General features: G+C 47.4%; 1 protein-coding gene across 32 annotated transcripts in view; it reads right to left on the reverse strand.

Moving 5' to 3' along the window:
* The window catches only part of ANK3 (ankyrin 3), a 1,924,186-nt gene that overhangs the window by 273,359 nt on the left and 1,622,829 nt on the right, over positions 1-27,998 (reverse strand). For 20 of the 32 annotated variants that reach the window (XM_078642672.1, XM_078642674.1, XM_078642668.1 and 17 more), the window contains 2 exons: positions 24,888-24,990; positions 10,167-10,273 (listed from right to left, as the gene is read on the reverse strand). In XM_078642672.1, the coding sequence (XP_078498798.1) occupies positions 10,167-10,273; positions 24,888-24,990 (210 nt within the window). Of the gene's footprint in view, positions 1-5,222; positions 5,256-10,166; positions 10,274-24,887; positions 24,991-27,998 lie in introns of all 32 variants that reach the window. The other 12 variants (XM_078642661.1, XM_078642650.1, XM_078642656.1 and 9 more) reach the window with 3 other exon arrangements.

Genomic DNA, 27,998 nt, shown 5'->3' on the forward strand with positions numbered 1-27,998 from the left:
GTGATGGATTAAACCCAGATCAGTTGACTGGGGGTGAGTGTTTGAGTTTTCCAAACGCTCCGTCCATCATCCCCTTTTGTATCGCTTTGTTCGCCCTAAGTGTGGCAGGGTATGCTCAGACGTGAGTCCCTTGTTCACTTGGCCACTGGATTCAAGATAGCCTGGCTGATGAGGATTATGAATCCGAAACCGGTCCCAGGATGCTTGTTTCCGGTCCAGGGAAGACATGGCTTGGCAGTTCGGGCTGGACTGTTCCCATAAGGCACAGGGTCAGACTGATTTGCATATAGCCATGTCTGAACTGGGGTGGCTGAGTGAACTAAAGAATGGTGATGGATTAAACCCAGATCAGTTGACTGGGGGTGAGTGTTTGAGTTTTCCAAACGCTCCGTCCATCATCCCCTTTTGTATCGCTTTGTTCGCCCTAAGTGTGGCAGGGTATGCTCAGACGTGAGTCCCTTGTTCACTTGGCCACTGGATTCAAGATAGCCTTGGTGATGAGGATTATGAATCCGAAACCGGTCCCAGGATGCTTGTTTCCGGTCCAGGGAAGACATGGCTTGGCAGTTCGGGCTGGACTGTTCCCATAAGGCACAGGGTCAGACTGATTTGCATATAGCCATGTCTGAACTGGGGTGGCTGAGTGAACTAAAGAATGGTGATGGATTAAACCCAGATCAGTTGACTGGGGGTGAGTGTTTGAGTTTTCCAAACGCTCCGTCCATCATCCCCTTTTGTATCGCTTTGTTCGCCCTAAGTGTGGCAGGGTATGCTCAGACGTGAGTCCCTTGTTCACTTGGCCACTGGATTCAAGATAGCCTGGCTGATGAGGATTATGAATCCGAAACCGGTCCCAGGATGCTTGTTTCCGGTCCAGGGAAGACATGGCTTGGCAGTTCGGGCTGGACTGTTCCCATAAGGCACAGGGTCAGACTGATTTGCATATAGCCATGTCTGAACTGGGGTGGCTGAGTGAACTAAAGAATGGTGATGGATTAAACCCAGATCAGTTGACTGGGGGTGAGTGTTTGAGTTTTCCAAACGCTCCGTCCATCATCCCCTTTTGTATCGCTTTGTTCGCCCTAAGTGTGGCAGGGTATGCTCAGACGTGAGTCCCTTGTTCACTTGGCCACTGTATTCAAGATAGCCTGGCTGATGAGGATTATGAATCCGAAACCGGTCCCAGGATGCTTGTTTCCGGTCCAGGGAAGACATGGCTTGGCAGTTCGGGCTGGACTGTTCCCATAAGGCACAGGGTCAGACTGATTTGCATATAGCCATGTCTGAACTGGGGTGGCTGAGTGAACTAAAGAATGGTGATGGATTAAACCCAGATCAGTTGACTGGGGGTGAGTGTTTGAGTTTTCCAAACGCTCCGTCCATCATCCCCTTTTGTATCGCTTTGTTCGCCCTAAGTGTGGCAGGGTATGCTCAGACGTGAGTCCCTTGTTCACTTGGCCACTGGATTCAAGATAGCCTGGCTGATGAGGATTATGAATCCGAAACCGGTCCCAGGATGCTTGTTTCCGGTCCAGGGAAGACATGGCTTGGCAGTTCGGGCTGGACTGTTCCCATAAGGCACAGGGTCAGACTGATTTGCATATAGCCATGTCTGAACTGGGGTGGCTGAGTGAACTAAAGAATGATGATGGATTAAACCCAGATCAGTTGACTGGGGGTGAGTGTTTGAGTTTTCCAAACGCTCCGTCCATCATCCCCTTTTGTATCGCTTTGTTCGCCAACAGTAGAATTATGCAGGGAAAAAAATCAACGGTTGCATGTATAAATTAAATAATAAAGGAGATAAGGCGGGGCCCTGGGGGACCCCGCAAGACAAAGGAAGGTAAGAGGCAGAAAAGGTAGACAAATGCACTGCCTGGAAACGGCCTTCCAGGAAGGACCGAATCCCATTCCAAGGCCAGGCCCCGAATGCCGGCGTTCCTGACACGGTCGATCAAAATAGCATGATCGACCGTGTCAAAAGCCGCCGACAGGTCCAACAGGACAAGAGCCTGGGAGGAGATGTTATCGGCACCCCTTCTAAGGGTGTCCATGACCGCCACGATGACAGACTCGGTAGAATGGAGAGGGCGGAACCCAGCTTGCTGGGCCTCCAGGAAGGATGAAGACTCAATAAAGGCACTGAGGCAGCGGGTGACATAAGTTTCCAAGATTTTCCTCAAATAGGGGAGGAGAGAAATAGGTCTATAATTACTCAAAATCGTTGGATCAGCATTGGACTTCTTTAAGATAGGTGTCACCACAGCCCTTTTGAAAGAGTCTGGAACCACCCCAGTAGCCAATGAGTTATTAAGTAGGGCCAGGGGGGGACCAGGACAGGCCAGAAAAACTTCCCTGAGGATCTGAGAAGGACAACGATCAATAGGGGAGCCAGAGTTCACTTTACACAGGAGCGAACAGAACTCAGCTAAGGAGATTGGGGGAAAAACATCCAGGCAGCAAGGGTTACTGGGAGGTAAGGGGGGGGATGGGGAGATGAGGGCAAAGGAATATTGCTTTTAATGATAGTAATTTTGTCCATAAAAAAACATTTAATGAGTCACACAAAGGTTGAGAATGTTGGGGTTGAGGGGTAACTCGGTCTGGTAAGGAAAGCTCATTCACAATGGCAAAAATGTCTTTTGCTTTAGAGGCGGATTCCAAGATTTTTTGGGAGAAATAGGAAGTTTTGGCCGATAAGATTGATTTTTTGTAAGCTTTCAGACAATCAACAAAGTCTATTTTAAACTGGGGGTCATAGTTACGCCTCCAGCGGCGCTCCGCCTGGCGCAGGGCTAATTTATCCGCCTTCAGCTGGTCAGTGAACCATCGCTGGGCGTCATGAGGGCGCCTGGTCTTGATGATTTTCAAGGGAGCGATGGTGTTACAGGCAGATAGTAGCCATTGATCCAGGAGGAAGGCCTGGTGAGAAACCTGAGTGGAAAGCGGAGGGATTGTAGAGGCCAATATGGAGTGAAATTCCACTAAATTGGCATTTTTCCAATTACGGGCAGAAAAATTGGTCGAGAGGGGAGGGCGGGAAGGAATAGCTAAATTAAGAACAAAAGAGATAAGATGGTGATCAGACCAAGTGCATGGGGTCACAATAGGGAGTGAAATATCAAGGTTAATTGTCCACACCTGATCCAAGATGTGACCTTTCCAGTGAGTGGGACTTGTAATATGTTGACGGTAGTTCAGGCCTGATAAGAGGTTAGAAAATTCCTCTGAAAGATGACTTTCCCGGGGATCAGAGGGCCAATAATTAAAGTCACCTATGATCATGACCCTAGCATTGTTAATAGTGAGTTGGGAGATAAGATCGCCAAACAACCGGGGAAAAGAAGACATAAGGTCAGGGGGTCGATAAATTAGAACAACTACAAAGGAAGACCTAGGGGACATAAATTTAACAATAAGACTCTCAGTTCTGGGGATCACTGCACAAACCAAAGTGGTGAAGACATACTGGGAACGGATGATAGCAGCCACACCCCCTCCGGCTTGTCCTGCGAGTCGATTGGCCTGCAGGATATAATAGCCGACAGGAATGGCGGCAAGAATGTCAGGGACAGAGTCTTCAGTCAGCCAAGTTTCTGACAAAAGGAGAATGTCCACCGACCTGTCATCCAGCAATTGAAAGATTTCCAGCTGGTGTTTCACCAAAGACCGCGTATTGAGGTATATCACAGACAGTGGCGAACCCCTCAGCGAAGATGGGATTATGACGAGGGGATTTTGGCACAGAACATGGAGTCGCAGTCACAGGGTTGAAAGCGTTGGGGGGGGGGGGCAGAGATACCACAGTTTAATACAGCCTGTAAAGTGTGAGCTGGTAAGGAGTAAGGACGCCGAAGCGATAAGAGGTCTGAAGAGGAATATATGATAAAATGGGTATTAGGGTTAGCCCCAGGCCCCGGTCGGCCGCGGACGGGCGCAGACGGGCTCAACTTTGGCGCAACTTCGGCGCGAAGTCGGCGCTCCCGCTGCGCTTCCGCCAGGTCGCCATTTTAACCAAAAGGGAAGTGAGCCACTAGACCGCTGACCTGCACGATGGAGAGGCAGGGCGGAAGTGGAGTAGGGCAGGAAGTGGTGCTCGATGTTGCGACCCTCCGCGCAAACGGCACAATGCCGGGGCGGAACGGGGTCCAGAGCAGAGGAGACAGGTAAGATAAGCCCCAGCCCAATAGTTTGCAGAACACAAATGCACAAATGCGCGATAGCGCTGAAATAACAATTTCACAATTTAAAACAATGAAGCTAGTAATCAGCTGTTAGAAAAGGTTTAAAATCCAGCTACAGCGCCGTAACACGCCAGCAGCCTCAATCGCCGCGTTAGTTGAGTTGTAATGGAGATAATGCGCTAGATATAGGCTCAGGACAGCAGCCACTAGACCGCTGACCTGCGCAATGGAGAGGCAGGGCGGAAGTGGAGTAGGGCAGGAATTGGTGCTCGATGTTGCGACCCTCCGCGCAAACGGCACAATGCCGGGGCGGAACGGGGTCCAGAGCAGAGGAGACAGGTAAGATAAGCCCCAGCCCAATAGTTTGCAGAACACAAATGCACAAATGCGCGTTAGCGCTGAAATAACAATTTCACAATTTAAAACAATGAAGCTAGTAATCAGCTGTTAGAAAAGGTTTAAAATCCAGCTACAGCGCCGTAACACGCCAGCAGCCTCAATCGCCGCGTTAGTTGTCTCTGCACTGCGCTTACAGCAATTGTTTGCTGCATGCATCTTTATTTACTTTTAATGCTCACCTCTGCATGAATGAGACAACTCATTGTGCTCTGCCCCTGTCAAGGGTTTTGGCGCACTATATAAAACAATGAAATAACTAAATTTATTATGCAACTCTGCTGCACAGCCAAGTTTCTATATCACCAACCCTGGGAAAGGTACCAAACATCGAACTATTAGCAAAGCATTCTGCAAAGGAAATTTAATAGAACACACCATGCATCATTAGTAAACACAAATCATAAGTCGTTTGGCATATTTGAAAACTTTGGCTAAAGCTTAAAATGTATCCACTTCTTCCTTGAAGGACGTGCTAAGAAGCGACATCTGGACAAATCACAGCAAAATAAAAATAACAATTCGTCGAGACACGTCAATAGGTAATTGTAAAACAAAAAGCTGTATAGGCATTGACTAAGGATTAATAGCTAAAAATAATGCACACTAAGTTAGATTCCATACAAAGTTAAGACTGATCACCTTGCATCATACTGGGGAAGTGGAGAGAAATAGCTGCAAAGTAATGCACAATAGTAAGAATAAGACAAGTAAACGGAAAATACATACTTCTGTCAGATAAATCATGAGCAACGGTCAGCAAATAATAACAAAGGAAAGAATAATGTATGCCAACTGTTATTTTTAACATTCAGTTCTAATGATTGACATAAAGCAACAAGCATTTGCAATGCAATGGGTCTCGCATTAGGAAAGTTTGAGCTATTGGTATTGTAAATGGCAAAGTTTTTATTTATGTTTTTTTTTTTTAATAGCTAAATTAATAGCTTTGTCATTTACAATGCCAATAGTTATAACTTTCGCAAATGTGATACCTATAGCATTTGTAATGCAATATGTTTTGTATTTACATGACTTAGATGGCATCCCAGAAGCGCAACGGAAGCATCTAAAAAAGGAAACATTTGAAAAATAAAGGAACAAGCTTCTTGGTAAAGCACAGAGAGTAAGCTTTATAAGTAGCATCAGTGGATGTAGTGGAATAGAAAAAGTGAAGATTGGTGAGAATTCCCCAAGTGAAGGCCCCACATGGAGTTACAGATTACATTGCTCCAGGGGTCCCTGTCTCACCTGGCACCTCACAGAAAGACTGCAAACACCCTCATTTACTCTGCCACCTTGACCCGCCACCACGCACACGCATGCCCTCTACACCCGAGCACGTGCTCGAAGACTTTTGCAGTGTGCATAGATTAATAACTCACCGCATTGTGCTAGTATGTACTGAGGCACGCCCACCACAAACAAACATGCATGGAATCCAACATGGGTCAGAATTTGTGTTAAGGCGATGGGGGAATGGGAATTATGCTGGAAAACCATTTCACAGCAATGATAATGAAACTCTGGAAATAAATCGAGAACTTTAAGGACGTGAATCTCGGATCCTGGCAGGGCAGCTAGCCCTAGTGGTGTAATAAATTACAGCTTCTCTGTACCCAGAATTGTGAGGCTATGTGAATAAAAATAAAATGCAAAAATATATATATATGTAGTTAAGAGTTTTACTAAGGCTACGTTGAAAGTTGTTTCCTTCACAGGCTCCTGGATACTTCTCTGTTGCTCTTTACAGCCGGAATTACATTGCCAGAAATACCGAGACACCCCACATCAAGTGTGAATAGCTCACGCCAGTTGCACTGTGGGACTTGCAGTTTTAAGCATTAAAGTTCCAGTTCACCAGTAGCAAAGCATGTCTAGTGCGTGGAGCAGCGGCAGCAGCGCGCACCAAAGCGAGGCGGTAATGGATAAAGCTGCGTAACAGTGCAGGTGAAAAACACTATTTAAAATAAATTTAAAAAATAGGGGACCATACTTGGTCCATAGTCGTGGCGACAGAACCCCGTATACGATCTAATTCAATGAATTATTAACATTATTTTCACTTTTAAGAAAGTTCCACTCACCTGCTGCCACTTGGGGATCCGAACAGACACAAAAAGATCATAATTTCGGCCGCAGCATGTTAACACGGGGGCTCCAACCCGCCCTGCTGCTGCCGCTCCATCTGCAGAAATATTTAACACCCGGGGTAGAATTTCGTCTTCGCCGCCACTATGCCTCAGCCACGCCCACCGACAGGGCAGTTCGTACGTTCACAGTATCCCGATCTGGTCCCCCCTGCAAGCAACAGGTGCCCTTTGACCCCAGGCCGCAGAAGACAACGGGTTCTCCTCACCGGCATAAAGGGGGAGTGAAATAGAACTGTGGGGTCGGGCCTAGCAGCCTCACAAGTGCCGTGCACTCAGATCCAGCCCAGAGGAAGTCCGGGAAAATAAAACCAGAAGCGCAACGGAAGCATCTAAAAAAGGAAACATTTGAAAAATAAAGGAACAAGCTTCTTGGTAAAGCACAGAGAGTAAGCTTTATAAGTAGCATCAGTGGATGTAGTGGAATAGAAAAAGTGAAGATTGGTGAGAATTCCCCAAGTGAAGGCCCCACATGGAGTTACAGATTACATTGCTCGACTCCACCAAGTCCACGCAACGCCGCCGGCCTGCGACCAGGAAGTCAGGCAGGCCGGGCGGGATAACCGGAAACAGGAAGTAGGAGGGCGGGAGCCTACCCCGCCTCCCACGGAAGAGCCGCGATTGTTTGGAGCACCGGAGCAGGCAGGAGCCTACCCTGCGCCCCGGTGCCGAAGAAGGGAGGAAGAGTCCTGCTGCCGGTGAGTGGGGCTTCGCTTTCTTGCTGGGCTGCGAGGGCGGGGGACATGTGTGTGTGTGCGCGCGCGTGCGGCGGCGGGCTGTGTCTGTGTGTGAGCGTGCGTGCGTGTGTGTGTGTCTTGGAGTCTGTGTGTATGCGTGTGTGTGTGAGACTGTGGGGGGGGGGGTTGCCTGTCTGGGTGCCTGCGTGTCTGTGTAAGTGCGTGTGCGCGCGTGTGTGCATGCATGCGCGTTAGGCTGGGAGTATGGGAGAGAAGTGCACGGCGCGCGGCGCAGGACGGAACGTGCGCGTTCGCGCACACGAATCCAGGAGAAAAAGCTCGTACACCCTCTTGTCCTCCTTCCCCCCAGACTGATCACTATACGTCTCCAGCTGGACACATGCATCCTTGCGGATGCATTACCAGCGAGACCCAAAAAGGATGGCATTCGCTCTCTTGAACATAATAATTACTCACAAAACATAATCGGAAATGCACTCCGATTATGCCGATTATGCCGACTTTTGAAGTAGATTCCGGTCTACAATGGAATTCACAATGGACTCCAGGGTGGACACCAGGAACTGTGACGGTCACATGCCGGAATATGCTGCATAGGAGCACCCGCATGGCAAGCTTTTATTTTGTTTCTCAGCAGTGGAAATATCTTTCCTCTCACTCCTACAACCCCCAAATTTGAGGGTATTGTCTACCTATCCCTATCCATAGGACTGCCAAACTCATGGCGGAGGTGCAGTGGCAGTCGGGGACTGCTGCACCAGTGGTCCAACAGCTGTGTTAAGAGTACGGCGGTCGGACCCTGAGAGGACCGCCGCAGCTGTCAGGGATCCATGTTCCCTGGCTCCTGCTTGGAGGTCTTGAGGCCGTGCCTCAGTGGCACCGCCAAGCATATTACAGGTTTCCTCACTGCAACCCTAACCACGGTGGTGAGACTGCATTGAAAAGGGTGGGGCGGAAGAAACAAAGGGGGCCCTGTAGGTACCTCAGGCTCATGGGATGCATGCAGGGGGCATATGTTGTGCCCCCTGCATGCACCCCCCTTTCCTGCATGGCATGGACTTCAGAGTCCATGCCGTTTGGAGGAATGGGCTTTGACATTCCCATTGTGGTACCTTTTTGAAAGGCACCATCGTGAACAGCCCGCCAGACATGCATTTTCTTATAGGACTACTAAGACAACGTACAAATTACCTCGAGTGGACAAATGGTACTACTTTGAAGAAACCAATGGTGGTATTGATGATCCCAGATGGCTGATTTTTAACAGTAACTAAATTAATATATGTATTCAGTACCAACAATAACGTGCAAGTGCAAAAATATTTGCATGAGCTGTAACCATAAATTCCAGAAGGAAATATATGCATGAAGCCAATGCTGGCTTTTGCACCATTAAATAGATAAGTTAGTAACTTATAGATCCTCCCTTGCCTGCTTTTTCCTTTACACATATGCTCTTATTGTTTGTCTCGACCGAACATGTAACTATGTAGCCATACTCTAATAACTGTGTAACCTTTGTAACGATGTAACCTGCAACTATGGTCTGATACTCATGTAAAGCGCTCCGATACCTCCGGGTCTAGCCAGCGCTATATAAAACCTTTCAAATAAATAAAATAAGTGTAGAAAGCCTGGGTTTGTGGGGCGTGGTTTCCGATGTGTGGAATGCCATGCTCCAACTCATGACACTGAGAAAGATATAGGGGTATTTGTGTTACTGCCAATTGAAGCATACGATCAAACTCACTAGAGCTCTCCTAATATCAAGACCAGACTATAACAATACAGTCTCCTAATAAAACAATTCAGAAATTCTGGAATTCAGAAGCAAGAAGCGAAAGTAATGTTTACAGTGCTCACATCCATCTTGTGTTACTCCTTTCTACCGTTGCTAATTGACCACACAATTGATCAAGTCACACACCGGGACATATCTTCAGACCTTGTAGGCCAACTCTAATAAATATTTTCAAATACATAAGATAGACACCTGGGGAAAAACGGAGTTCTGGGCATAGTTCTGTGGATGTCCTTCAATTCTTACCGGAGAGGCCTACACGATGTACCATCCTTTGAAAAAACACTCAAGTTAAGGCTTTTCACAGAAACCTAATATCTATTTAAAAAACTACTGAAATTCTCAACACCTATTGCTTTTAGCCGGGTCCTTCGTTCTTGTACTAGTTCACTTTTATTAGCTCCAAAGCTCTTTCCATTATACTTCTTGAGTAGCAATTCGTGAGCTATTATTCCCTGAATTGTTCTTCGCTGTTTTACACTTCCTTGCGCTGCAAAGTAGCCTGGGTGATATTCTGGAGTATTATCATTTAAATAAGGAAATAACATTGAACAACCAGAATAATGATTCTTTGCTTGGTCTAACCACAAAGTATTTGTCATATTCAGTCGCTATACTTTCCAAATAGACTGGATTGTTGTGTAACCCAGCAAAACAGACAAATGTTTTAAAACAAACTGTATTGGAGGCTAATTTGCATCTGCTTTCTGTACACATCCTATAGCTTATTTCCATTCCTATCAAAGTCTGTGTCTAATTCCATTCTTTTAAGAGTCTGCAATCACTTCTACTCTGTTCAAATAATGCAAGTGCTTCGTAGATAGTCTCTCTTTTATATCTCCTGATTTATTTATACGTACCCCATGCACTAATACGAGTTAGAAAGTACCATGATATTATCAGCTAAATAAATAATGAAAATGTTTACATGGCTTACCCCGAATGTACCGGACTCGAGACAAGGTTCACATTGTCCATGGTGTCTGCTGTCCAACTGTAATGTCTGAGAGAATCAGAGTCAAACTCCCTGGTAAGCGATTGGTGCTACCAACATAAAAAGAAATAGATCAGCAAGGAAAATGCAAAAACCTCAGAAAGTTTCTGCGTTAATCAAGCAAATGCAGTGAAACAAAAGTAACAACTTGTGGTAGCTAAACAAAGACATCAGCATCTTCAGAAACATTGTTTTCAAACCATAAAAAAATACCAATTTAGGAACATCTAAAAGTACAAACTTTAATAAAATATTTTGTGCCTGGCCACCATAGAGAGTGTGTAATAAAGATTGTATGTTAATATTTTTGTCACTCAGTACCACTGCACATTTTTATAACTGGTTGATTTATTATATTTATGCACCACGCAATGCAAGGTGAGCTCATTTATGATGTAAAGCTCCTCAGATGTGGAATAAAGGAAGCGCACCATGTGTAACTAATTCAGCACGAGAGAAAGCATTTTCTGGGTCTAGTGATGTGCTACCTTCCTAATACTCATTCGTATATATCCCACCTCGAAATAGTTCGTCCCAAGAAACTGGGTAAATCTCAAATTTGGCAATTCAGTGTTAGAAATGTGTCATACTTGATTGAGCATTCTGCAATGCTCCAACTAATTTATCTCTTTAAATATTCGAGTGCCAACTCAACACGCAATATTAAGTGCCCGGCATGGTTGTGTCAGTCTCTGTGAATCATGCGGTTATTCATGATGTGTATTCTTACTTGATGTAGATTTTGTGTTTTTGACCTTCCTTACACCCTTTTGTAAAGCACTCTGATAACCTTTGGGTTCTTGTTCGCGCTATATAAAACTTTATAAATAAATAATCTAACTACAGGTACTTGTTGATTGGTGACTGGCATTCAATGAGGCTGCCTTCTTGGTGAGGGACATACAGCATGATTCATCATTCTCCCGTTTTGCGAGCCCCTAATAGCGATTCATAACGAATCGCTATTAAGGACTTGCAAAACGGGATTCATGTAGGAATTGCAATAAATATTGCGATTCCTACATGTTCCTTATTTGCGATTAGCTAATTGCTAATCGCTAATAAGGAATAGGCCCATAGGAATGCATGGGGAGTTATTCCTTATTTGCGATTAGCAATTAGCTAATCGCAAATAAGGATGCGATTTCAAGGGTGCAGGGGTGTCCAAAGGACACCCTGTAGCACCCCTGAAATGTAATCTACATTGGTGTTGCGCACACACATGTCCAAAGGACATGTGTGTGTGTAACATGCACCTTAGAAAAATGCATTTAAATGCATTTTTCTAAGTTTTTGCTATTTATCGAGAGGTCCAAAATTGCAATTTCGCAATTTTCAAATGCTTCATGAATTGCATTTAAGGAATGTCAAATAGAGATTCCTTAAATTCAATTCTTCGCAAATGTGTGAATTCTTAAATAGCGAATTTTGCATTTGGGATGATGAATCCAAAATGCAAAAATTGCACTCGCAAAAGGCAAGATTCTGAGAATCTTGCCCTTTGCGAGTGCAATTTAGCTTGATGAATCAGGCGGATAGTCCTATTTTCTAAGCACTTAGATAGAAAGAATCGGTGGATTTGCTATATTGATTCGCACATCAATGTTAGTTTTCATCAGTCAAATCACGATTCCATTTTACACATAACACCTCCTTTCCCCAACAAAAGTCAGGTCAGTAAATCACAACAATGTGGAGTATAACACCAGTGCACTTCCAAGATAGTGACTTTGATCCATTCGCTATTATAGCGTTTCAAACACAGTCCATATCCTTGATCTGAAACCAAATCCAACACAAATAGAAGATGTAGAAAGTTCAAGCCTTTATTTTGCACATGCTATAATCCACAGCCATTTTCTAAGCACCCCTGTACTCCTGTACACTGCATTTTGAGGCCTCAGATGGCCGATCAGTTTACTAGGCATCTCTCTTTATGGTAGCTAGGAGTTGACAGGATCAAGAGCAGTCTTTATTCTCTGCACAGGAGGAAAGCAGCTTCTGTTCTGCAATGCCTTTGTTCAACTTCCATAATTTCAAATTAATGCCTCAATTTTGGAATGGACATTGACTTCAGGAAAGCTGCTAACCTTTCATACATTTAGGTCGATTCTCCAAAATACCAGATCTAGCTAAAATGCCATCATGCACCTTTTGAACCCACCGAGTTAACCCCTGACTACACAACAGTCTCCTAATGCTTGTTGAAGGGGCAGGGAAAATGCAGAGAGTGGTAACAAATGTAAATTAACAGCTTTCTTAAGGTCCTGTTTACTTTCTGTTGTAGCCATTACTTTCTTGAACCCAGTAACCAGAGCTAAGAAGGGTCGTGTCAGGGATGCCAAAGGCTAGGGGCTGCTATCACTGGAAGGCCATACTTCCGCTGTATGCTGAATCCCTACTTTCTTAGACACTGCTTCAATTTGATGAGATATTTTATTATATCATTTTGTGTCATTTCTAATTATTTCATTTGGGACAGTGTTCTTCTCTTCCGTATGTTAGTGTGGTATATGAAGGGTATTTTGTTTTTCTGTATAGGAAGTGGGTACTACTGCTTCTTTTCTTTTACAGTGAAATTCTTTACATTTTGTAAAGAAAAGAGTGAAAATCACGAAGCGGGTTACAAAAGCGCTTGAGGACAATGCCTTTAGAAAACGAGTTCGAAAGCACTTGTGAATGGCTTGTATGAAACAGTACACATCACTACTTTAGTGAACCATGTGCTCTAAATCACGTATGCAACTGCGCAACTTACATCTATTAATCATGCTGCATCAGCTACATTTGACTCAGTGTTTCTTGACTTGAAAATGTTTTCATAAACAGATTATAGGCAGTTTCTATACTGTAAATCACATCCACGGAAGGAGGTTGTGTGATAAAAGTCAAGCAACACCCACACCGTGGAAACAGTCATAAAAAGTTCTTTTGCTTCTTTGCTTCGAACAATATCTTAGACATCATTCAAACATGGCGCCTGCAGATGACAGACGTCTATCTAAGCCTTTAATTTGTTGCCATCAAAACCAGTGATTAACAGTAAGAGTTGTAGCTAGTATTTAGTCATTTGGGAGCCTTTCTTTCAGCAGGAGACACGGCTGGTTCTAGGACAAGGAAATACTTGCCAGCTGTCTAGGGTATTACTGGAAGGAGACACACATGGATAGTGTTGTCCCTTATGTTAGGGAAGCAAACATTTTTGCCTCATCACGGAGTTATAAGACCACTGAAATAAAAATCTAACTCACTTACTTCTGGCAGGCAAAAAGGTTTTCAAATATTTGCTAACTATTTAAAAATGTCGACCTTCCGTACACTTTTTTATTCGCCAAAACATACGAGTAAAGTCACAGCTCAAACAAATGCACCGCTCGCTGTGATGATAACGAACAGCGTCTGCAAGCGGAAAACACAAACTTCACAGGGCAGAGGAAATAGAAAGTGTGTTTGCATGACTCCGAGGTCTGATCCGCCACAAATCCCAGATGCCCTTACAATCACACGGCTTTGCTCTCATCTGCTGCGTGCCTCTGAGGTTCTATGGGCCACGCTGCATTGCTATCTTTCAGCCGCACCCGGCAGGCGAGACAAAGAGCGAGAGAAAGCCAAAGAAAAGTCAGAGAGCTGAGTTTATGCAGGCCTCTCTCTAGTTAGGGGCCGGTGGGGCACTTCTCTCATTCCTCACACTCACAGAGAGATAGTGCATGCTGTGTGGAACAGCTGCTTTCCCACAGCATCCCGACTGGAAGTTCTACCAGTGCAGAGTTTATATTCGAAACCCATCTCCTTTAGGACGTTACAGACCCTCTGGGTCCAGGATTACTGCAGTACGCCTACTAGAATTCACTACAGAATGGGGAATAATTGTTGGAATTGTTGTTTCGCACTGATTCACCCATTTCTGGCTATTGGTCCCGGGTACACTTTCCCAGATGTGTCTCTATCCAAGGTCTCTCTGAGCTGCTCAATGGAGTCAGCAATTGCCCTGGCTTCCGCCGTGACTCCAGCTCCCTCTCCAGTGGGTATCCAGGAGTGCTGGAATAGAGCCATGGCGCCTCCAAGATGGAAGCTCGGGGTACTTCCCAAGCAGACATCTGTAGAGTGGCATGGTGTGCCCTAATTGACACATTTCTTTGCCATTGTTGCCTACGGGTGAAAGATACCGTGACAGCAGTCCCTGGGGTAGAGGTTCCGTATTTGGTCTGAAAATGATGCTTTTTAGGGTGGTTCAATCCGGCATCTTGTGTGTTTTGCTGTTCACCCTACGTAGGAAGGGTATGCCCAGACGTGGGTCCCGTGCTCACTACGCCACTGGAGTCAAGCTATCCTGGCTGAAGACGGCTGATAGCCAGAAACCAGTCCTAGGAGGATTGATTCCGGTCCAGGGAAGACATGGCTTGGCAGTTCGGGCTGGACTGTTCCCATGAGGCACAGGGTCAAGACTGATTTGCATATGGCCATGTCAGAACTGGGGTTCCTTGGTGAGCAAAATAACGATGGATTAAACCCAGATCTGTGACTGAGGGTGAATGTTTTGCCATTGTGCAACATTCCGTCCATCATTTTGTGTGTTTTTCAATCCGGCATTAGCCAGTCCTTTTTGATTTTTATTAAAATTATGTTTATATTTACATTTGTGCTTTCACAAAGAGCAGGCCCACATGAGGCAGTATGCTGTTGTCAATCATATTTCTATTCCAGCCTTAAGCAATTGACAAATTAATGGTGCGAATCTGGACACAGTGATCTTCGATCATCTGATACTTTAAGACATTTGCAGTGAAAATGATTAAAAACTGTACAGGTGGTACCTAATATGTCCCCAGTTACGTATTCCTTCTTCCTTTAAATCTGTCTGACCTGGAACCTAAACACAATACTGCATTGCATGCAGAGCCCTGATACTTCGCGGAACTAGGTCTAGCTGATGCAATGTGGATAGATATTTGATAATAAAGGCTGTCCATTCATACAGTGGTTAGGTGGATTGGAAACTCTTCAGTATTGCAGACATTTGTTGTACAACTACAACGCAATACATAAAGACTGCCCTTCGATGTACATCCTTCTGAGGTCGACAAAATAAGTCTGGTTGAGTTGCGTAAGAGTAAATATCCCTTATTCAGTTCCAAGATACTGCCATAGGGGAACACGTGCTCGAAAGATATATACGTATGGCGTTCTGAAAGTAAGGAGGCACACAAGGCAATACAAATTCAGTAGTGCCAAGAAAGGGTGGAGGAACAGGAAGGTGATCTCTGTGCCAAAAGTGGCTTCCAGATCAAAGCGGGTGACCAGGCATGCCTAGTGGTTCGGGGAACAGCGTTTACAACGCAACTTTTACAACGAAGTACCTTTACGACGCAACCATTACAACGCAACTTTTACAACGACTTGCGCTGGGGGGCGCTCTAGGATAGGGAATAGTTTTAATTTACTATCCAACACCTTCCCTACTATCCACGGGGACTGGAGTTGGAATAGTAAATTAAACTATTCACTATCCAGTGCCCCCCAAAGCAAGTCGTTGTAACGACTTGCGTTGTAAAACTTGCGTCGTAAAGGCATGCGTTGTAAAAGCATGCGGTGTAACGACGTACATCCAGTGGTTCCATCCTTCTAGTCCATATTGCGTCATCACGCCACAACATGTCAGCAGGCAGCCAGTCTCTCTCAGATCAGGTGGCCCAGTCACTTGAAATGTGCAGATTTCACAAACAGGGCTCAAAGAGCGAATATCAAGACAGGTGCACTTTGTGAAGTTGTCGATAACATAACATAAGAGGAGCACGGCATGCTCGGGTAAACACTGGCAAAGAATGAGAGTGGCTTTTGCTCAGTGAGGCTCATTGTGTGCAGCCTAGAACGAGTTGTGTTGTTTTTTTTATGAATGAGCTAGTGGGGTGACAGCTATTCTACCCACAGGCAAGTGGCAGTACAATTGTCAGGAGCAACTGAAAGGATAATACAGAGACACATTAACAGGTCATCCATAAAGCATTGTGCAAGCTGTGGGTTTTACACTCCTCCTGGCCATGAAGGTGTTAACTCGTGTGCTTAGCTGGGCTGCGGCTCTACAGCTCTCCTAACCAGCGAGCAGCACGCCTTCTGATAAGCAACAAAGGGTTCAGTTGAGTCATGGCGCTGAATGACATTGGGAAACCCTTTGATATACAAACAAGGTGTGTGCTGGCCTCCGGCAGGGCCTCTCGCCCAATGCTTAATGAAGATCTAACAAGACTCGTAGGTCACGTGCAGCTTACAGCACTTACCAGCGACAGGCCACGTGCAAACCCTGCTCTAGGTTTACAGATTTTATGGCAAGACAGGAGGCTAGCATTATGCATTATACTTCTATTCACCATTTTTTATTCAGCACTTCAAAGAACTTTAGAATAGAACTTTAACACCAAACAATTGAAAAGAACACTAATGTCCCATCAGATCAATAACTTAACAGAGGCTGACATAATTTAAAGGCGATCTGAGCCTGGATATCTTTTAGAAAAAGAGATATTAAAATGCAGTGGTCGAAGTCGGCGGGATCAGAAGGGCACGGCGTGCTCATACTTTTAAAAATTATTTTAGTGCGTTCCCCTACTTCTTTCTTTCAAAAAAGCATCCCGGGACAGCAAGAAAAGTCCTACGTAATAATGAGTTTTTCATTCAGCTTGTGTGGTGCAAGGGGCGGCTCGCACTTCTCTGTTGAACTCCAGAGGCTGCAGCAGCCCCTCCCTGAGCTCTCACAGACTATGGGCAGGCCCAATGTCATTTCGAGTGAGGCTGATTATCCCCTTTCAAATGACAATGCGCCCGCCCTCTGCCTTTAGCATATCATGCTGAGTTAGTGATTACAGAGAAGTTTTCCCCAGACAGAGTATTGTGGGGAACTTGCCACCATGTGAAATTTGTCAATGTTGTTCACAGAGTGAACTGGGCAGGAGAAATGAAGGAACAGAAGAGGAGACCGGAAAGGAGAGGTGATGGGGCAGGTAGAAGTGACAGGGATGGAGAGGCAACAGGGATGGAGAGGAGACGGGGCAGGAGAGGTGACCGGGCAGGAGAGGTGAGCCCGGGCAGGAGAGGTGACCTGGCAGGAGAGGTGACCGGGCAGGAGAGGTGACCGGGCAGGAGAGGTGACCGGGCAGGAGAGGTGACCGGGCCGGAGAGGTGACCGGGCAGGAGAGGTGACCGGGCAGGAGAGGTGAAGGGGCAGGTAGAAGTGAAGGCAGGTAGAAGTGACAGGGAAGGAGAGGCAACAGGGATGGAGAGGTGACGGGTCAGGAGAGGTGACGGGTCAGGAGAGGTGACGGGTCAGGAGAGGTGACGGGGCAGGAGAGGTGACGGGGCAGGAGAGGTGACGGGGCAGGAGAGGTGCCGGGCAGGAGAGGTGACCGGGGAGGAGAGGTGACCGGGCAGGAGAGGTGACCGGGCAGGAGAGGTGACCGGGCAGGAGAGGTGACCGGGCAGGAGAGGTGAAGGGGCAGGTAGAAGTGAAGGCAGGTAGAAGTGACAGGGAAGGAGAGGCAACAGGGATGGAGAGGTGACGGGTCAGGAGAGGTGACGGGTCAGGAGAGGTGACGGGTCAGGAGAGGTGACGGGTCAGGAGAGGTGACGGGTCAGGAGAGGTGACGGGTCAGGAGAGGTGACGGGTCAGGAGAGGTGACGGGGCAGGAGAGGTGACGGGGCAGGAGAGGTGACGGGGCAGGAGAGGTGCCGGGCAGGAGATGCCGGGCAGGAGAGGTGACCGGGTAGGAGAAGTAACGGGGCAGGGAAAGTGACAGGACAGGAGAAGTGATGGGACAGGAGAAGTGATGGGACAGGAGAAGGGACGGGGCAGGAGAAGGGACGGGGCAGGAGCGGTGATCTGGCAGGAGTGCTGACCGGACAGGAGCAGTGAACGGCAGGAGCAGTGACTGGGCAGGAGTGGTGACTGGGCAGGAGTGGTGACGGGGCAGGAGTGGTGACGGGGCAGGAGTGGTGACGGGGCAGGAGTGGTGACGGGGCAGGAGTGGTGACGGGGCAGGAGTGGTGACAGGGCAGGAGTGGTGACGGGGCAGGAGTGGTGACGGGGCAGGAGTGGTGACGGGGCAGGAGAGGTGACGGGGCAGGAGAGGTGACGGGGCAGGAGTGGTGATTAGGCATGAGCAGGAGAGGTAACCGAGCTTGAGCAATGAAAGGACAGGATCAGTGAATGGGGCAGAGGCGGTGAACGGGGCAGGAGCGGTGAACGGGGCAGGAGCCGTAAACGGGGCAGGAGTGGTAAATGGGGCAGGAGCGGTCAACGGGGCAGGAGCGGTCAACGGGGCAGGAGCGGTCAACGGGGCAGGAGCGGTCAACGGGGCAGGAGCGGTCAACGGGGCAGGAGCGGTCAACGGGGCAGGAGCGGTCAACGGGGCAGGAGCGGTCAACGGGGCAGGAGCGGTGAATGGGCAGGAGTGCTGACCGGAAAGGAGCAGTGAACGGCAGGAGCAGTGAACGGGCAGGAGAAGTGACAGGGCAGGAGCGGTGAATGGGTAGGAGCGGTGAATGGGTAGGAGCGGTGAATGGGTAGGAGCGGTGGACAGGGCAGGAGCAGTGACGGTGCAGGAGAAGAGTATGGATAGGAGCGGTGAACGGGGCAGGAGCGGTGAACGGGGCAGGAGCAGTGGACGGGGCAGGAGCAGTGAACGGGGCAGGAGCAGTGGACGGGGCAGGAGAAGTGACAGGGCAGGAGAAGTGACAGGGCAGGAGAAGTGACAGGGCAGGAGAAGTGACAGGGCAGGAGAAGTGACAGGGCAGGAGAAGTGACAGGGCAGGAGCGGTGAATGGGTAGGAGCGGTGGACAGGGTAGGAGCGGTGGACAGGGCAGGAGCGGTGGACGGGGCAGGAGAGGTGGACGGGGCAGGAGAGGTGACGGGGCAGGAGAGGTGACGGGGCAGGAGAGGTGACGGGGCAGGAGAGGTGACGGGGCAGGAGAGGTGACGGGGCAGGAGAGGTGACGGGGCAGGAGAGGTGACGGGGCAGGAGAGGTGACGGGGCAGGAGAGGTGACGGGGCAGGAGCGGTGGACGGGGCAGGAGCGGTGGACGGGGCAGGAGCGGTGGACGGGGCAGGAGCGGTGACGGGGCAGGAGAGGTGACGGGGCAGGAGAGGTGACGGGGCAGGAGAGGTGACGGGGCAGGAGAGGTGACGGGGCAGGAGAGGTGACGGGGCAGGAGAGGTGACGGGGCAGGAGAGGTGACGGGGCAGGAGAGGTGACGGGGCAGGAGAGGTGACGGGACAGGAGAGGTGACGGGACAGGAGAGGTGACTGGGCAGGAGAGGTGACTGGGCAGGAGAGGTGACAGGGCAGGAGAAGTGATGGGCAGGAGAAGGGACAGGGCAGAAGAAGGGACAGGGCAGGAAAAGTGACGGGGCAGGAGAAGTGACGAGGCAGGAGAAGTAAAGTGACAGTGAAGGAGAGGCAACAGGGATGGAGAGGTGACGGGGCAGGAGCAGTGGATGGGGCAGGAGCAGTGGACGGGGCAGGAGCAGTGGACGGGGCAGGAGCAGTGGACGGGGCAGGAGCAGTGGACGGGGCAGGAGCAGTGGACGGGGCAGGAGCAGTGGACGGGGCAGGAGCAGTGGACGGGGCAGGAGCAGTGGACGGGGCAGGAGCAGTGGACGGGGCAGGAGCAGTGACGGGGTAGGAGCAGTGACGGGGTAGGAGCAGTGACGGGGTAGGAGCAGTGACGGGGTAGGAGAAGTGACAGGGCAGAAGAAGTGACAGGGCAGGAGAAGTGACAGGGCTGGAGAATTGAATGGGTAGGAGCGGTGAATGGGTAGGAGTGGTGGAAGGGGCAGGAGCTGTAGAAGGGGCAGGAGAGGTGACGGGGCAGGAGAGGTGACTGGGCAGGAGAGGTGACGGGGCAGGAGAGGTGACGGGGCAGGAGAGGTGACGGGGCAGGAGAGGTGACGGGACAGGAGAGGTGACGGGACAGGAGAGGTGACGGGACAGGAGAGGTGACTGGGCAGGAGAGGTGACTGGGCAGGAGAGGTGACTGGGCAGGAGAGGTGACTGGGCAGGAGAGGTGACTGGGCAGGAGAGGTGACTGGGCAGGAGAGGTGACAGGGCAGGAGAAGTGATGGGCAGGAGAAGGGACAGGGCAGAAGAAGGGACAGGGCAGAAGAAGGGACGGGGCAGGAAAAGTGACGGGGCAGGAGAAGTGACGAGGCAGGAGAAGTAAAGTGACAGTGAAGGAGAGGCAACAGGGATGGAGAGGTGACGGGGCAGGAGCAGTGGATGGGCTGGAGAATTGAATGGGTAGGAGCGGTGAATGGGTAGGAGTGGTGGAAGGGGCAGGAGCTGTAGAAGGGGCAGGAGCGGTGACGGGGCAGGAGCGGTGACAGGGCAGGAGCAGTGACGGGCTAGGAGAAGTGACAGGGCAGGAGAAGTGACAGGGCAGGAGAAGTGACGGGGCAGGAGAAGTGACGGGGCAGGAGAAGTGACGGGGCAGGAGAAGTGACGGGCAGGAGAAGTGACGGGGCAGGAGAAGTGACTGGGCAGGAGAAGTGAATGGGTAGGAGCGGTGAATGGGTAGGAGCGGTGAATGGGTAGGAGCGGTAGACGGGGCAGGAGCGGTAGACGGGGCAGGACCGGTAGACGGGGCAGGAGCGGTAGACGGGGCAGGAGCGGTAGACGGGGCAGGAGCGGTAGACGGGGCAGGAGCGGTAGACAGGGCAGGAGCGGTAGACAGGGCAGGAGCGGTGACTGGGCAGGAGCAGTGACGGGCAGGAGCAGTGACGGGCAGGAGCAGTGACGGGCAGGAGCAGTGACGGGCAGGAGCAGGGACGGGGCAGGAGAAGGGACGGGGCAGGAGAAGGGACGGGGCAGGAGAAGGGACGGGGCAGGAGAAGGGACGGGGCAGGAGCAGTGTACGGGGCAGGAGCAGTGTACGGGGCAGGAGCAGTGTACGGGGCAGGAGCAGTGTACGGGGCAGGAGCAGTGTACGGGGCAGGAGAAGTGACAGGGCAGGAGAAGTGACAGGGCAGGAGAAGTGATAGGGCAGGAGAAGTGAAGGGGCAGCAGAAGTGAATGGGTAGGAGCGGTGTACGGGGTAAGAGCTGTGTACGGGGCAGGAGCTGTAGAAGGGGCAGGAGAGGTGGCTGGGCAGGAGCAGTGACGGGGCAGGAGAGGTGACGGGGCAGGAGAGGTGACGGGACAGGAGAGGTGACGGGACAGGAGAGGTGACGGGACAGGAGAGGTGACGGGACAGGAGAGGTGACGGGACAGGAGAGGTGACGGGACAGGAGAGGTGACGGGGCAGGAGCGGTGACGAGGCAGGAGAAGTGACGAGGCAGGAGAAGTGACTGGGCGGGAGCAGTGATTTGGCATGAGCAGGTGTGGTGAATGGGTAGGAGCAGTGAACGGGCAGGAGCGGTGAATATGCAGGAGCGGTGAACGGACAGGAGCGGTGACGGGGCAGGGGAAATGACAGGGAAGGAGAGGTGACGGGGTAGGAGAAGTGACTTGTACATATGTTCCTTGCCTATTTATTTATATACTATTGCATGACATCCACTTATGTGTCAGCAAAGCATACCTTTTGTCCCAAATTTTTGTCCTGAATTTTGACCTCCTGTCCTGAATTTTTGTCCTGAATTTTGACCACTTGTCCTGAACTTTTACACTCACCATCCTGAATTTGCGCCCATGCCATTGTTCCTGCTTATATTTCGCACGCTTTACATAAACCTGTATTCCCTATGAGTATTTTCTTTTTCCTGAATTAAACCTCAAATAAACATGTTTATCCATTGTTCGAATTAAATAACGTTAGAAGCTGTAACTGGTCAGTGAAATGCTAAACGTACTAAAAATTGGTATGTTTTGTGATTTCTAGCCACACCGCGACTAAGCCCACTGGATCCACTCTTCGGTTATTCCCGCCCCCCGATTCTCCACCCACAGTTGCCCTACTTTTTATTCCCCACTTCGACCACTGTTAAAATGTGAAACTTAGCAAAGCCATTCCATCTAGAGGTTAGAACCACCTTACTGCAATTAAGTGCTTAAGGGTACAACAGAGTTAGTCCCTACAACATAAGCATTAGTGGGGGGTACAGTGAGGGAGAAGTAAGATGTGGACAGACTCAAAATTGGGGTCTCACTGTCCTTTATAAACCAAACAATTGGTTCATGAGCGGCGTCTTTAAGTGTAAAAGGTCAGTAATCAGGGGGAGGGAGGCGGGTTTCGGGGGAGGGGGTTGCAGAGTTCAAAGAGCAGGTGCGCTGGGAGTTCTAGGAGAACGAATCAAACACAAGAAATAACTTGATTGAATTAGGCACAAATTATACAATATACGTGCATGAAGATACAAGTAATGTGGCTCTGAGGGTGCAATATTTCAAATCCAACCAAGTATGCTTGAGCCATACATTTCAAAGGTTGACAAAATTGTACAAGGCATTAATGTTTGTTATTAGCAATATGTGTCAATCCGGTTATGATGTGGAGAGCCTAACACGAATAAGAACAGTGTAGCGAGCAGGGAAGGAACTAGGACTTACAAGAGGCCGCTTTTGATGTCCTCGCCTTCCTCAAAAGCAGTAATAAATAGTATATTATTCAGGGGAGCTCTACATATATGTTTTATGCCATGCTCTTTAGTATTGTGCAGTCATCGTAACCAATGACCTTTTAAAAAAACTAGGATAGTAATCGTTACAAGTATGCCTAAAATCACACTAAATAGACTAGCTGGTTTACTTTATTAAGTCATTAAATGTGCATTCTTTGAAATAGTTAGCTGTAAACAGTTTTTCCATACCAGTTATGCTGTGCTATGATTGTAAAATTGGATTTGAGATTTGCATTGTACTGTAGTAATAGTATGGAATTTTATATTTTCAATGCATCAACAAATGTATGAATGCATGTTTAATAGTACATTTGTTCTTTATAACATGCAACCAGGCCATAATTATTTTAGTGGCCTCTCACTCTCTCTTCTTTCTCGAATGTCCTTTTCGAATCTCGAGCCTAAAACAAGTCAAATCTTCACCTGACTTCTACTGTTCTTACCACAACTACTATGATTCCCAACCCACTCCACTCCTGCAGCAGGTGCACACACCCACACAACCACCCACATACCCATTCACAAAACCATACAACTGCTCACACACCCATTTACTCATCCATAGAGCCACTCACACAACCACCCACTCACTCATACAGCCACTCACACGACCACTCATTCAACCATACAGCTACTAACACAACTCACCCATACAGCCACTCACAGAGCCACACACTCGCCCATTCAGGTACTCACCCACCAACCCACTTATTTACCCATACAACCACTCACACACCTACTCAGTCACTCATACATCTTCTCAACATAAGTCATTTACTCACCCATACAACCACTCACATACCCACTAACATGCACCCATTCACACATTCATACAACCACTCACAAAGACACACACTCTCCAACACAGCTCCTCACACACCTACTCAATTAACCAAACATCCACTTATTCACCCATACAGCCACACACACACCCACTCACGCAACTAAACAGCCACTCACACAGCCGTTCACTCACCCATATAGCTATTTACACACCCACACACTAACCCATACATCCACTCAGGCACCCACTCACACACGGATACACACAGAACATAATATATGTTAGAAGTTGTATCACTCATTACTAGCACTCAAAGTATACTAATTTAACTTTTGTAGTAGCTTAGCATATATGTTTAACACTCAAACATTTAGAAAACACTCACAATCATATCATGATGTCTTAAGTGATGTTATTTGAGACGTCATCTTTGATGTCATCAGTGATGTAACTGACCATGTCATGAGTGATGTTGCACATGGCCCTTTTTGCAGGGTTATTTCAAAACTTTTTGCCTTCTCCCTCCTATTTTTTTATACCAGTTTTTGTTGTTTTCTGGGACTTTGAGCACTTTACCACTGTTAATCAGTGCTAAAGTTCATATGTGTAAATTGCAATGTGATTGGTTTATCCATGATTGGCATATTTGATTCACTATAAGTCCCTGGTAAATGCTACTAGTGGGACTGCAGCACTGACTGAGCCTCCCACATGAATAGCCCTGCAAACATGTCTCAGGCCTGCCACTGCAGTGTCTGCAAGTGCAGATTTTAACGGCCATGTCGACTTGGCAAGTGCACCCACTTGCCAGGCTCAAATCTTCCCTTTTATTATATGTAAAGCACCCCTAAGGAAGGCCCAAGCTAGCCCTGTGGGCTGGGTGCAGTGAATGTGAAAGGTAGGACATGTACTGGTGTGTTTTACAAGTCCTGATAGCGAAATACCGGTATCAATAAATAAATAAATACATGCGTATAAATGCATGAATAAATACATACATATATATATATATATACATAAATAAATATATATATATATATATATATATATATATATATATATATATATATATCGCAAGAGCTTTAATGTGTGTATATTTTTTTAATACTTGGAAATATGCATCCACCATTTCACATCATCATGAGCAGGTACCTGTTTGAGTCATACTTCAATGAACAAATGCTTCAACACTTTAAACAAAGGCAAACAGAGCATACCAATTGCAACTTAACTGTATTAAAGCTAAAAAGACAGTCATAAGTACAAATGTCTTTACCTGCTCCTTCGAAGGTGCAAGAAGTTCCTCTATCATCATGCTATCCCGTGCGTAAGAGCTTCTGTTCAGCGTGTAGGACCTATCCGAACTGAAGGAGCGGAGGCTGTTGTATTTACAATTTACCACAGAAAGTGTTGATGACAATGAGATGGATAAAACATAAAGTTAATGCATGCATCTTCCAGGAATTAGCAAAAAGATGATTTAAATGAAGAATGTACAGTAAGCATGGAAAAACAAAAAAATAAAAATAAATGGATAATGAAATTGCTGTTATATGAGTTTTAGATCAGTGCTGCAGCTCAGACCTCACTAGGGAACATGACTACTGGCCTTTTTCACTATAACCATCATTTTGTGGATTTCGTCATCAGAATAACTGACTGTATGTACTACTTGCTTGTAGGGCCAGAACAGCGCACCACTGGCACAACACAATGGGCACAATAACTTGCAGCACATTAAATAATCGAAAAAGAAGGCTAAGGCAAATCTGTGAGACTTGAGCTTGATTGCTTATTCAGTATAAAATGATATGGCTCTACCAACATGTTCACAGCTGCAAGCTCACTCCTAGAAGGCACATACACTTGTGCGTGAAAACCATGCGCGATTATCGGACTTCACCAAACAGCAGGCAAACTCCCAATGTACCTGTGCTGAATGTGTAGAAAGGAAAACTCTTTTTTTCGTTACACTGCACAACAGCAAAGAACAAAAGGAAGTGCTGACAGGTGATGTCACAAGCGAATTCATTCCACAAAGAGGTTCTATGGGACGTCTTAAACAATTACCGCAAAATGTGAGCTTTCTATGATGTCACGAAGACCCGCCCTGTGGAAAAGATCTTCTCTTTTGACAGATACCCACGCAGAATTTTGTTATGATATGGTTCCCATATATAGTCATTATTAACACACCGTTCTTTGTTGTAGTTACAGGTAAAAACGATGGTAAAATGATTATCAATGGAGAATGGTATTTTAACTGATAAGAACACGTTTCCATTTATATTTAGCTTAATTGTGTTTATGCACACCACAAAATCGCTTTTTTCATTTGAAATATCTTGGTGTGAGTTAATTCTGGTGTATTTCTCTTTATTCTATTTTTTGTGTGGAAGTCGTATGTGTTCCACATAGGACTGTTCCCTTTATGTGCGTTGACGTCTTCTCGTATTTTAGGAAGCAAAGGGTGCTTAATGGGAATTCCTTTTGGCCGAATATCACATCAAAGCAGTGAAAATCCTGTGTTTGGTTACTGCTGTGACGTCAGAACAATGAATGTCTGTATTTTGAAAAATAGTGAGATAGTGAGTGTATACTGGAACCATAAATACCAAAGATCAACTTTTATGAATCACTCCATGCACAACAGCTAAGATTTCTTAACCCACTTCTTTCTACGCAACAGGGGTGTAGCTGTCAATAGAGTACAGCACAATGCTGTGAGGGGGCCAGTGCACCCCAACTGTGGCTGTCTTTTACTAATCAATGGAGGAATTGGGCCCACTTTCTTTGCTTTCATACTCTCATCTAAAAGCATGGGTTAAAAAAAAGGCCCAGCACACACTCGCCCAACTTTATCATCATGTTGAGTCCACAAAATCAAGCTGTCTAGTATGCGTTAACCACAAGGAGCAACAAAAAAACAGTTATTCACCACAGAACATAAACCACACCACTCCACAACAAGCACAGGAGAAGACTGAGGATGAGCACGGGAGAGAGCAGAGAAATGGAGTAGGGTGGCGTGCCCTCTTACCTGATCTTGGGACTAGTTTTAAGAAATGTACAAGGGTGTTCGGGGGAGAACAGAAGAAACAGAAAGCAAACAATCAGACGGCGTAAGCAAAATGCTGCTGCGTGTAACTCAAACGTTTCAAGCATTTATGTTATCCTCGAAATCACACGACTTATTTTAATTCCACACACGGTCTGTTTTACAGTGCCTGGAATGCTGTAGCCGGAGAGATCACGAATCGTTGTGTGATGTGAGCATAACATGTGTATATGAACTGTGCAGATGTAAAATGGACGAAGCAGCTGCAAACTGGAATGACATTTTCGTAATCACAAGCATGGAAGCGATTAAAAAATAAAAAAAATCATTTCGAGCGAGAATGCAAAACCAATGAAAATGATTGACACTTCAAAACATTTCGACCAGCCCTGTATCGTTTGAGGTTCACTTTAATAAATATACTGTCTGCTTTCAGATCCCGGCTCCCCGTTTAGTACAGTGTTTTCATGTCACAACATGCTTCTGGTGTACAAGCTGCTCACATTTCTATAGGAGGCGCCCTCTTTCCTGGCGTAAGTTTTTCTACAAACTAGTTAAACATGCATTAGGTTACCGACGGGATCAACAAACGAAAGTGCAATACCTCGATCGTGAAATAAAGGCACGTCCAGGCTGCCGTCTTCCTGATCTAATGCAACCTGCACAGAGCAGCCTGGCGTGTAAACCTCCCAGCTTTACCTTGTGGGAGGTGTCATTCAGGGGCAGACAATGCAATTTTTTTTTTTTTTAACAACATCTCATTAAGCCATAGGAAAAAGTCCTGGGGCACTCTGGAGTGGGGTTTAATTATTAGCCTCAAAATAATTTGTCTGTCAGCATACATGCTGCCTAATCCACTACTGTGGAAGTGATCTATCCACGGGCACAAGGCCGCGTTTGTTTGAAGCATAGAAAAGGCCCAGACAGACACTGCCAGTAACATAAACTGTACTTCCAGTGCGGAGGAAATCCGCGTATCGCGTGGCACCCGCCTCGAGCCCTGCTTCTGCTGCAGCTTCTGTCTGTGACGTCACTGTTTAACTGAGGCAGACAGGAAGTGCGTCACTGAGTGACTCAACACGTCACCTGTAAGCATAAACACTCTTTCTGAACGTTCCTAATGGCCCGACAAGGCACATGCAATGCGAACGATAGTAGGGGGGACTTTGTATTAACCCACATAGTTCTGTGTCCATCTACATGTCTCTGGCCTCGCGCTTGCAAATCCCACAGTACCAGCTCCATTCTTTCTTTCTTTACATCGGCTCTAAAGCACAAATTATTAGCCCCACCAAAAGCAATAACATAACTCCTCCAAAAAACACACAC

The sequence above is a fragment of the Lissotriton helveticus genome, chromosome 5_1 (genome assembly GCF_964261635.1).
Source record: "Lissotriton helveticus chromosome 5_1, aLisHel1.1, whole genome shotgun sequence".
NCBI lineage: Eukaryota > Metazoa > Chordata > Amphibia > Caudata > Salamandridae > Lissotriton > Lissotriton helveticus.